This window comes from Saccopteryx bilineata, chromosome 6 (assembly GCF_036850765.1).
Source record: "Saccopteryx bilineata isolate mSacBil1 chromosome 6, mSacBil1_pri_phased_curated, whole genome shotgun sequence".
In the NCBI taxonomy this organism is placed as follows: domain Eukaryota; kingdom Metazoa; phylum Chordata; class Mammalia; order Chiroptera; family Emballonuridae; genus Saccopteryx; species Saccopteryx bilineata.
The window spans coordinates 182,697,169-182,709,326 of NC_089495.1; the positions used below are offsets into that span (position 1 = coordinate 182,697,169).

The following is a 12,158-nucleotide window of genomic DNA, read 5'->3' on the forward strand; positions in this document are numbered from 1 at the left end:
GAGAGGAACTAAAGAAAGCAGGTGTACATGACACTTTTGAGGAGGATTTTTGTTTTGTTTTGTTTTGGGGGGTTTTTTTATAGGAAAGAAGAGAGAAACAAGACTCAACTAAAGGTGGATTTGGGGTCCAGGGGTGGCTGTGTGTTAAAGATGAGAAATATTATAGCAAGTCTTCATGATCATGAGAATGAACAGTCATGGGGAGATCTGATAATACAGAGAGACTTTCAGACTGACAACCTTAAGCAGGTGAGAGAAGACAGGACCTAGCACAGAAGGGAAGGATGAAACGGGATCGGTCTTCCACAGATACGGGAGGGACGCTGGGAATGTGCAGTGCCTTTGTGGTCATTCTCTTCAGATTGCTTTTGGTTTCACGACGAAACAGAAAACCAGCTCATCAGGTCATCACAGAGAGGCTGAAGGAGGAGGTCATGGAAGTTTGCAAAGAGAGGAGAAGGTACACAACAGTCACCCAGGAGTGTGTGACAGTGAACCCACTAGGAAAATAGAGGCACAGCATGGTAGATCGTAAATGGAAAGGAAGCCCAGTCAGCGTGGTGGTGTGTTGAGTGGCACAGATGCTGTGAGGTCACCAAGAGTCAACCATGTGCCAGGACCATGTGCTCCCACATACCATTGTCATCATCTCTCTTCCCAATGAGGTAAGTGTTATATCTCCATTTCACAAATGAGGAAACCAAAGCAGGAAGGCCAAGTGACTTGCCCAAGGTCAAACCCCAGGAAGAAACAGAACTAGAACATAAGCCAGACAGTCTGACCCACTACCACCACCACCACCGACACCATGCAAAATGGTTCTTAGCACTTGAATGCACCTTCCCCTATTTAGACCTTTATAAGGGTATCTAAAAGAACCTTTTTTTTTGCATGAAATGTTTATATATATATATTTTTTTATCAACTCATTTTACTTAGCTGTTCTGTTTAGTTGTGTACTCATTGATTGCTTCTCTTTTGTGCCCTGACCTAGGTTAAACCTGTGAGCTCTGACGCACCAGGTCAATGCTTTATCCATTGAGCAAACCAGCCAGGGCCTGAAATGTTTATATTATTAACAAATACTCCAATATAAATATTTTAACATGCTTCCTGTTTTTAAAACTGTCAACCAAATTTGAAATAATAACAGTTGCTTTTCTATGGGTTATTCATCCAGTAGTCAATAAAAACTGAGTCTATACTGAATTTTCTGGGAGAATAGAGCCAGGACCTGAATCCAGGTCTGTGGACCTTCAGGTCTGAATTGGTCAATGAACAGGAAAGACATGAGCTTTATAACCAGAGATGGTCACTATGCCAAAGAATTATCATCAAGCTTCTCATCAGAGAAACTTGTACGAACATTATTACCCAAATCCAGAGTACCCTTCATTAAGGAATATTAAAGTCCTTATTACTATAACCTATAACACACAGCTAGTCCACACTGCTATTTTCTGAAGTTTTAATAGAACAAAACCAAAAAACAATTCCACTCTCTCCTGTGAACCAAGGGTTTCTCTGCTTCTGAATGCATTTGGAGGGAGACCAGAGGAGGACTCAGACAAAAAAAAAAAAAAGGCTTCCAGGAAACAGCTTTTTGTGGTGGTTCCAACAGGGGGCTGTCATTTGAAGTCTTTCTCCAGTTTTGTTTGATAAGATGTGTCTCTACCTGAGGCAATGAATCAATTCCACAGAGAGAGAGAAACAAATGATTGCATACCTATGTATGTTAGGGTTTCGGGGGGTTTTCTAACATTAGTTTGTTTTAAACTCTGCTTCTTACCTGGGTCCACCTCAGAAGAGGAAGGAGTGGAAAGGGCTTCTACAGAACCAACAGCCGAGCCGTGGGCCTCCTGGCTGGGCTCCTGCAGCATGTAATCTCGTAGGTCACAAGCTGAGGGCAGCTCCAGAGCACTGCTCTCCTCTGACTCGCTGCCTGGCATGGCTTGCTGAGTTGCCATAGTCCTGCCACAGAAAATAATAAAACAATCAACACAAAAGGCATCACAGCCTGACCTGTGGTGGCGCAGTGGATAAAGTGTCAACCTGGAAATGCTGAGGTCACCAGTTCGAAACCCTGGGCTTTCCTGGTCAAGGCACATATGGAGTTGATGCTTCCTGCTCCTCCCTCCTTCTCTCTCTCTCCTCTCTCTCTCCTTTCTAAAATTAATAAATAATTTTTTTAAAAAAAGGCATCACAAAGGGGAGCTTCCACTAAGAGAGTCACACTGGAAGGACTGAAGTCCCAGCATCTTAAAGGCCAGAGCACAGTTGATACAGAGTAATTTGTCTTTTCTCACTTGTCTTTTTTTTTAATTTCTATTTATTAATTTCTATCTTAGAGAGAGAGAAACATTGACCTGTTGTTCCACTTATTTATACATTCATCAGTAGATTCTTGTGCCTTGAGCGGGGATTGAACCCACAACCTTGGCATAATGGGACAAACACTAACCAATTGAGCTGCCTAGCCCAGGGCTCCTTGTTTTTACTTTAGACCTATTTTTTGTTTATCACATTTTCTTCATTGTGAGAAACAAACATTCTCATCACAGAAAGAAATCATTGATAATTATAGCTGAAAATAAACTGTGTGTCTGATAAGGATGAAATACTGTAATTCAAGGACTCCGGGGATATTTAATGACAAAGGAAAAATGTTCATGAGGTATTTAATGGAAAAATATTTTAAAACAATAGGTAGGGCTGATCCAGATTCTATAAAATAAAATATTGGCTGTAGGGTGTGTATGTGTGAAACATGTAGATCTGTAGGTAGAGAAACCAAATCTGAAAATGTGTCCAAAATTAATTTCACTGGTAATTAATTCAGTGGTTTAGCTTCAGGTGGTTTTCATTTTCCTCTGTGGCCTCTCAAACACGCATTCAGCCAGTTATTTAACATGCCAGGCTGGTGCCAGTGCCTGGGGATACAAAGGTGATGCAATAGACCTTTCCTTCAAGTCGCTCACAGTTTGGGGTAATCTAAACACAGAAACATATCATGTTAACAAATAACAAAACAGAGCAGAGACCAGAAAGGGGCAGCAGGCTTTCTGGAGGTTATCCTCAAGCCCAAGGCAGGCGAGGCCATGGCCAGGGGACAGTCTGAACACAAAAGAACCAGTTTGGGCAACAAGTGGCCGGGTTGTCAGGAGTTTTAAGTGAGAGTCAAGGAACAGTCATGCACTGTGTAACCAGGGAGGGACAAACCCTGTGGTCCCAGTTGGTACCCTCTCCTCTTCCTGTGCCAGGTCTGGGGAGGACAGCAAGGCCTGGCTGCTATCAGCAACTTGGATACACAGACTCTTTAGCTGAGCTCTGGGGACCACAAAAGTGGCTTATTAGATCCAGTGTTTGGACATGTCTTGTTAAAAATAATTTGTTCCTTACCCCTCTTGGGTCTATGTCCACTTGTGGGCTGGGTTCTCTAATGAGGGACTTGTTGCAGTGCATCCAAGCCTCCCACCTCTCTGAAAAGTAACTATGGGCCTAGGGAGATTCTGGGTCCTCTGCTACTCTCTGCCTCATAAGTTCTTGTCATCAATAAATCTTATTATAGACAACACCATGCATATCACTGCCATGGGACACCAAGTACCATGCAGCAGAGTTAGATAGTCAGATCTGCAGATATGGTAGCTGGGGAGCAAGTGGATTTTCAGGGTCTTCACCCAATGGCAGGCAATCTCAAAAGCAACAGGAATCCAGGTCCTGGCCAGTTGGCTCAGTGGTAAAGCATTGGCCTGGCATGTGGAAATCCTGAGTTCAATTCCTGGCCAGGGCACACAGGAGAAGCGCCAATCTGTTTCTCCACCCCTCCCCCTCTCCTTTCTCTCTATCTCCCCCCCACACACACAGCCAAGACTCCATGGGAGCAAAGTTGGCCCAGCGGCTGAGGATGGCTCCATGGCTTCTGCCTCAGGTGCTAGAATGGCTCTGGTTGCAACGGAGCAACGGCCCAGATGGGCAGAGCATCACCCCTTAGTGGGCATGCTGGGTGGATCCCGGTCCAGGCACATGTGAGAGTCTATCTGTGCCTCCCTGCTTCTCACTTCAGAAACACACACACACACACACACACACACACACACACACACAAAGCAAAAGGAATCCATTCACTTGCAGAGGTCCCAGTGAGAGAAGAAAAGCATGTGAATGAGGGCAGGGCACTAGAGGTCAAGAGCAGGGGCAGATTAAGAACATATTTAGGAAGGAAAATATAAGTAAAACTTAATAATTGAATGGATAAAGGAGCTAAAGAGAAACAGGATCAATGAGGAGTGGCAACTGGGGTATATTATCAACTGAGTTACATAACAAAGGAGAAGGAATAGGTTTAGGAGAGGCAGTATTCCACATGATAAAGTATTATGCAACTGTTAAAATGACAGTCAGAACTTGGAAGAGCTCGAAGATATATGTTCAAATGAAAGAAGCAATTTCAGAATAACATGGACAGTATAATAATAAGAGTAGAAGTCACGTCTCAGCTTTTCAGCTAAGATAAAGTATAATAATAAGAATATAACACTTAACAAGTGCTTGTTGGATGCCAGGCATTGTGCTAACAGCCTTATTTGCAACAGTTCTATGAAGAAGGTAATCCAATTATTGCCCTCCTTTACAGACAGACCCAGACACAGAGACAAGTAGAGTAATTTGCCCAAGGAAACTCATCTAGAAAGTACCAAGCTAAGAAGAACTCGACACCAAGACCTCCTGGTCTCCGTATACACAGTCTCCATACTGTGACCTAATCAATCAGATAGGAAATGGATGAAACAAATCAACTGAGAGGACTGGAAGACCCTTCTCCTTTGAGGACATCGAGTCACATGCTGCTGTGAACATTCGCTCTGGCAGAGAGTGAGCCAAGACATCAGCTGATTGCTTCTGAAAGAAGTGGCATGATCAAGGTTCCCAAAGAAGCAAGAACATCCTGTCTTTTCACACATTACATTAGCCAACCAAGCCTGAAGTTTCAGCAAATACCTCGGTGGCTCCTCCCTTCCTCTTCATGTTACCAAACACTGCTCTGGAGTCCTCTGGAAGGGAACAAACAATGGCATTGGCCTATCATCCCGCCTGCTTGCAAAAGTACCTTGAAATAAAAAATCAACAGGCCCCTGGTCCGCTGGTTCAGTGGTAGAACGTCAGATGGTGTGTGGAAGTCTTGGGTTCAATTCCGGCCAGAGCACACAAGAGAAGCAACCATCTGCTTCTCCACTCCTCCCTCTCCCACTTCTCTCTTTCTCTCTCTATCTCTCTCTCTTCTCCTCCCACAGCCATGGCTCAAATGGTTCAAGCAAGTTGACCCTGGGCACTGAAGATATCTGCATGGAGCTAAAATAGCTCAGTTGCCAGAGTAATGGAGCAATGGCCCAGCCCCAACCTGTATGGGCAGAGCATGGCTGCATAGGGGGCACATGCAGGAGTCTGTCTGTCTGACTCTCTGCCTCTCACTTAATTTAAAAATAAAAATCAACTATCAACAGAACTTGTCATTAGCAATGTCAAACAAAAGAAATCCTTTTTGAAAACAGCACATTAAAATGATATCTATCTTTTTTTTTAGAATCACTTATATTTAATGTCAAATACATTCCAAACTAGGCATTTGAACAGATAAATTAAAAAATACCTACTGAAAGGCTGAATTGTTTTTATTTTAAAATAAGAATCTGTGCATATAAAACACATTTGGGACTCAGGGAATTTTTATAGGAGAATGCAAGTAATAGGACAGATAAGGCACATTTTTTCTTTTTCCTCTTTTTCTTTTTTTAAGTGAGAAAAAGACAAAGACAGACAGGAAGGGAGAGGGATGAGGAGCATCAACTCACAGTTGCGTCATATCAGTTGTTCAAGGATTACTACTCATAGGTGCCTTGACCAGGGGGCTCCAGCTGAGTCAGTGACCCCTTGTTCAAACCAGTGACCTTTGGGTTCAAGCTGGTGACCATGGGGTCATGTCTATGATCACACACTCAAGCCAGATGAGCCCACGCTCAAGTCAGCAACCTCAAGGTTTTGAACGTGGGTCTTCGGCATCCCAGGTCAATGCTCTAACCACTGCACCACCACCTGGTCAGGTGAGACACTTCTTATTATGGTCTGAAACCATGTAGGCTGGCAAGTAGAATACAATGATTGTCTTTTGCCTCCAAACTTTTTTTAAAATTGATTTGAGAGAGAGAGGGGGGAAGGGAGAGAAAGAGAAACAGAGAAAGAAACATCAGTTTGTTGTATGCATTTATTGATTGATTCTTGTATGTGCCCTGGCCAGGGATCAAACCTGCAACCTTGGAGTATCTGGACGATGCTCTAACCAACTGAACTACCCAGACAGCGCCTTGCCCCAAAAACGTTTGATATGTGGTTCCACTTCCTTCTCCAGATATGCACATTTTCCTCTCTTAAAAGTGCTTGAGGGGAAGGAGGGAGAGGGAGGGAAGGAAAAAAAATAGTGCTTGAATTGCACAATCTAAATATTCTTTTCCAATACTGGAAAGTATAAGATGCTCAAAGCTGCAGACATAGGAAGTGTCTTAGTACATCAAAACTGCTCACTAAGGGAAGGCAGACAATCTTCCATTACTCTACAGATTTAAAAAGAAAAAAAAAATTATTGATTGATTTTATAAAAAGAGGGAGGAAAGGAGAGACATGTGGATTATATCGCAACAAAGCTGTTTTTTTAAAAAAGATAAATAAATAAAGAAGAAGAATGTACGCTCATCCAGACACACTGACTGCAAACCCCGGAAATTCCCCAAAGCGAGGCTGCCTTAGCTGCCCAGGCCACACGTTGGGGTGGAGGACGCGGTGGATGGGCAGGAAACGAAGTGCGCCAGGGGAAGCGGCCATAACTTCCCAATTGTGAGACAACGATCTGAAGCATTGTGGGGACTCGACTCCCAGTCCCAAGGCAATCCTGAATCAATCCAGACAACCTACCCGCCAAACTCACCAATTAGACTCACCATCCGCAACAGCAGCAACCTGGAATCCGGAAGTGGGGACACCATTTTTGTTATGGGAAAGAGAGGTTTTTAAAGGAAGTCACCGTAACCATCTTTGCTGAGGGCAAGCAAGGGCAGTGGAAGGTATCTGCGGCCATCTTGGCTAAGGGCATTTGCCCAGCCAATAAAGATTTCTTCAGGCACATGGTTAGTTTGGGCAATTTCTAAAGGTTTGTTGATGAAATGCATTGCACTTGTTGGACACTAAAGGGAACAGAAAAACTATTTAAATTTTTTAAAAATATGACTGTCAATAAACAACAAAAAATAAGAAAGTCAATGTTTATTAAAAAACAAAAAAGTAGGGAGAAATTAACAAAGGGAATGAAAACGTCTTACTATGTTGCGTGCAGGTAGCTGTACAGGACTGCCAGAACTGCAGGACCACAGAGAAGAGACGGAGGGTTATTGTACCATTTCACCATCTTTTTGAACACAGTCTTGTGCACTCACAGCCATGTTGATGCTCATGTTGGGATAGGACCCCATAAATTAGGATTCCTGCACTTCAGGTAAATATTTCAAATAGCACAAGCTGAGATTTAGCCAGTCACATGCCAGATACTACAAGCTAAAACACCTTGGGAGATGCAGAGAAATTTTGAAGGCAAATTTAAAAATACAATGAGAAGTAAACTAACTATTCTGTCATATTCAGACAAACTTAACATAGCAATTGTAAATGTTATTTTCTTTTCCAGCCTTGTGTCATGAACAAAAAGAGAAACACACATCCTTTAGTCTCTTTTAATCTCTGTTTCTCAGTCTTTTTGTTTTGTTTTGTTTTGTTTTTGTATTTCTTGAGGAGTCCAGGCCAGTTATTTTGAAGAATGTCCCTCAGATTTTGCCTGATATTGTCACCTGGTTCTCAATGGCATTGATATGAGAGAGACCGTGAAGGGGGTGGGGGAAGGTGGAGTGAGATAGAAAGAGATAGAGAAAGAGAGAGAGAGAAACATCAACTCATCATTCCAATTAGTTCTATTTAATTGTGTATTCATTGATTGCTTCTTGTAGGTGACCTGACTCAGGCTTGAACCTGTGACCTCAGCCTGGCAACCTCTGCATGCCTGAATGATACTTTACTTACTGAACCATCTGTCCAAGGCCCATACTAATTTCTTTCAGCAGAAAAAAAATCAGTTTAGGTGAAAAAAAAAAGAGCTCTTTTAAACTGGGGTGATGTTTGCAACCACCTAATCTCTTGGTCATTCTAAACCTTGATTTAATTGCTCTGGTATCTGGGGATTTAGCTTTAAGAAAGAAAAGAAACCTTATAAAATTCAAAGGTTAAGTAATTGGCCAGTCTCAAGGCATCTTATTACTTTTTATTCATGCAGTGTTTGAAAAACATAATTGAGCAATAGGTCGATACTCAAGGGAAAAAACAACCAGCACTTAAACAGTGTCTCACTTGGTAACTTCTTATATGTTGTTGACATAAGAAACATCTAAACCAGTAGAGAATTTTTATAAGAGTTTGAACCAGTCTGACCAGGCAGAGGCGCAGTGGATAAAGCATTGGACTGGGATGCGGAAGGCCCAGGTTCAAGACCCTGAGGTCACCAGCTTGAGCGTGGGCTCATCTGGTTTGAGCAAAGCTCACCAGCTTGGACCCAAGGTTTCTGGCTTGAGCAAGGGGTTACTCAGTCTGCTGAAGGCCCAAAGTTGAGGTACATATGAGAAAGCAATCAGTGAACAACTAAGGTGTTGCAACGAAAAACTGATGATTGATGCTTCTCATCTCTCTCTGTTCTTGTCTGTCTGTCCCTATCTATCCTTCTCCCTGACTCTCTCTCTGTCTCTGTAGAAAAAAAAAAAGAGAGAGAGAGAGAGAGAGAGAGAGTTTGAGCCAAACTGAGGACATGCCAAGAAACAAGATCCCAAATGCTTTGGAAAATGGTAGGTTTTCAGTTTCTTTTATACATTTGGATTTTAAAAAGATTATATGAAAGTGGGAGAAAATACGGTAAGATTGGATTACAGGACAGTTAACAAGATTATGTGCTCTCTTGAGCAGGGGCCCCCAAACTTTTTACACAGGGGGCCAGTTCACTGTCCCTCAGACCGTTGGAGAGCTGGACTATAAAAAAAATTATGAACAAATTCCTATGCACACTGCACATATCTTATTTTAAAGTAAAAAAACAAAATGGGAACAAATACAATATTTAAAATAAAGAACAAGTAAATTTAAATCAACAAACTGACCAATATTTCAATGGGAACTATGCTCCTCTCACTGTCCACCAATGAAAGAGGTACCCTTCCAGAAGTGCGGCGGGGGCCGGATAAATGGCGTAAGGGGGCCGCATGTGGCCCATGGGCCGTAGTTTGGGGACCCCTGCTCTTGAGGCTGGTTACCTTCAGATGGATCTGAAGAAGAGACATTTCAAAGGTGTCTTAACCTTGATGCACAGAAACAATGGATGGGGATTCCTTAAGGTGAAGATAATCCTTTTATATGCCTGGGCATGACTACCCACCACAACTTGCTCAGTTAGGGATTTATGCTCAGATCATCTTGTGAGGTTACTTTAGGTTAGATTAATTATATTTTCATACACAATATTTATAATAAACCTAACTTGGTCCTTAATATCTGAAATCAACACTCCCACAATGGTAGGGAAATGGTGAAGACCTTATAAATAGGGCTTGATTAGTATTCCATGATACAAAAAAACCCATCCATTTTCTTCACCTTGAACCTATTTTCATGATATAATGAGCAGCTATGTCTGGCCTGTAACCAAAAATCATCCTGGATTGTCTATGCACTATGGTGGATCAACAAATACCTTGACTATAAAGTCAGGAGACTGAGCTTCAATCCTAGCTCTAACCAATTTTATGAAAATAGTCTTTTAACCTGTGTGAGCCTTATTTTTCTCATCTGTGAAAAGGAAACAATAAACGCCTTCTAGGACTACTTTAAAAAAGCCTGCTTGATGGAGTAAGTGATGGACTAATAGTCAGCAATTCTAAATTCACTTTTCTCACAAAGTAATTGTAACACAGGAGGCCCAGACCTGGAAAATGGACCTGGTGTTGCTGCAGGATTGCAAAGAAGCCACGAGGAGGACTAGATGGAGCTGACATAGCTTTTATTACTTACATATAGGCGTAGCACTGATGGCAGCCAGTTGGTGAAAGTTCTGCACCCTGCAGGGTGGGGTTCCAGTTTAAATAGCTAAGACCTGGACTTGACTCAGGAAAACTAAGCAGAGAAGCAGGGGGTAGGGAAAAGGGAACACGCTTGTTCTGTATTGTCCCTTTTTGATATGTATCTGGTGACTCAGTTCCGTTGTTCTTAGTAAAACCGTAGTTTAAGTTTGACCGCCCTTTATCTCATGGCCCCAGGATCCATGACCATGGCGCCATGTGGCTGGGAAAGGAGAAGGGCCATGTCCAGCATGGACCCTGCAGTAATGATGTGAATGCCAGATATAATGCAAGTATTATTGCATGTCAGCAGCAAACAACTGCGACTTGAAGACTCCTTAGCTAAAGACACTTATAATGCTTCTGAATACTAAAACACAATTTTATTATTATACATTTATTGGAATATGATGCCTCAAATCATCTGGGAATAACTACAAAGCTTAGAAATCAACAGGTATATTATGGTAATGAAGTTTTTATATGCTTATATTCTGCCTATTTTTAATTATTAAAACAACAATCATCATTTGGTCTGTGAATCAGTTATTATCTCTTATAGTTTCTGTGGGTCAGTTATTGGTAATGGCTTGGCTAGATGGCTCTGGCTCTGTGTCTTTCATGAGAAAACAGGCCAATATCAGCTGAGACTGCAGTCCTCTGAAGATTTAAGTGGGGGTTGGAGACTACTTTCAAAGTGGCTTACTCATGGCTAACAAGTTTGTGTTGTCTGTGGGTGAGAGGCCTCAGTTCCTCTCTATATTGGCTTTTCCACAGAACCAAATGAGTGTCCTCATAGCAAGGTTCCTGTATTCCTTAGAGCTCGGTGACAAACTTTTTTCTTTAAAAGACCAGATAGTAAGTTTTTTAAGCCTTGTGGGCCACATCCAGTCTTTGTCACATATTCATATATATATATATATATATATATATATATATATATATATATATACTGCTCATGAAAATAGGAACATTTATCACTTCATATTTATTTTGAAATATCCCCTAATTTTTGTGAGCAGTATATATATATATATATATATATATATATATTTGTCTTTAATTATTTTTAAAAATTTTTTATTTTCTTGATTTTTAGAGAGAGAGAGGAAGGAAGCAGAAAGAAAGAAGTATCAATCTGTTGTTTCACTTATTTATGCATTCATTTGTTTATTCTTGTGTGTGCTCTAACCAGGGAAAACCCACAACCTTGGTGTATCAGGACAACAGGGCTTTTCTTTTTTTTTTTTTTTTTTTTTTTTTTTTTTTTTTTTTTTTAGCGTTATCAGTTTTTAGTTGTTGAAATTCTTTTTTTTTTTTTTTTTTTTTTTACAGAGGCAGAGATAGACAGGGACAGACAGACAGGAACAGAGAGAGATGAGAAGCATCAATCATCAGTTTCTCGTTGCACGTTGCGACTTCTTAGTTGTTCATTGATTGCTTTCTCACATGTGCCTTGACCACGGGCCTTCAGCAGACCGAGTAACCCCTTGCTGGAGCCAGCAACCTTGGGTCCAAGCTGGCGAGCTCTTTGCTCAAACCAGATGAGCCCGCGCGCGACCTCGGAGTCTCGAACCTGGGTCCTTCCGCATCCCAGTCCGACGCTCTATCCACTGCGCCACCGCCTGGTCAGGCTCTTATTTTTTTTTTTTAACTTAAATTTTAACTTATTGACATTTTAGAGAGAGAGAGAGAGAGAGATTCTTGTATGTGCTGTGCCTGGGGATCAAACCCACAACCCCAGTGCATAAGGACTATGTCCCAAACAACTGAGCTACCTAACCAGGTCATCTTCTTTTTTTAAAATCATATTTTAAAAATATAAAAGTCAATTTTATCTTACAGGACAAAAATAGTCTGTGGGCTGGATTTTGCCCATGAGCCCTAATATGCTGGGTCCTGCTCTAGAGTAAGCAATCCAAGAGACCAAGATAGAAACTGCCATTCTTTAAAGATCTAACA

At 41.6% G+C, this 12,158-nt stretch overlaps 1 protein-coding gene across 10 annotated transcripts in view; it reads right to left on the reverse strand.

Annotated features, from left to right (window-relative positions):
* The window catches only part of SHLD1 (shieldin complex subunit 1), a 142,431-nt gene that overhangs the window by 89,587 nt on the left and 40,686 nt on the right, over positions 1–12,158 (reverse strand). For 7 of the 10 annotated variants that reach the window (XR_010726306.1, XR_010726305.1, XR_010726304.1 and 4 more), the window contains exons 2-3: positions 6,980–7,235; positions 1,790–1,971 (exon numbers count right to left, since the gene is read on the reverse strand). Coding sequence is in view for 7 of the 10 variants with exons in the window: in XM_066237958.1 (XP_066094055.1) it covers positions 1,790–1,967 (178 nt within the window). In the remaining 3 variants the exon portion in view is untranslated. Of the gene's footprint in view, positions 1–662; positions 1,676–1,789; positions 1,972–6,979; positions 7,236–12,158 lie in introns of those variants that run through there. The other 3 variants (XM_066237963.1, XM_066237959.1, XM_066237960.1) reach the window with 3 other exon arrangements.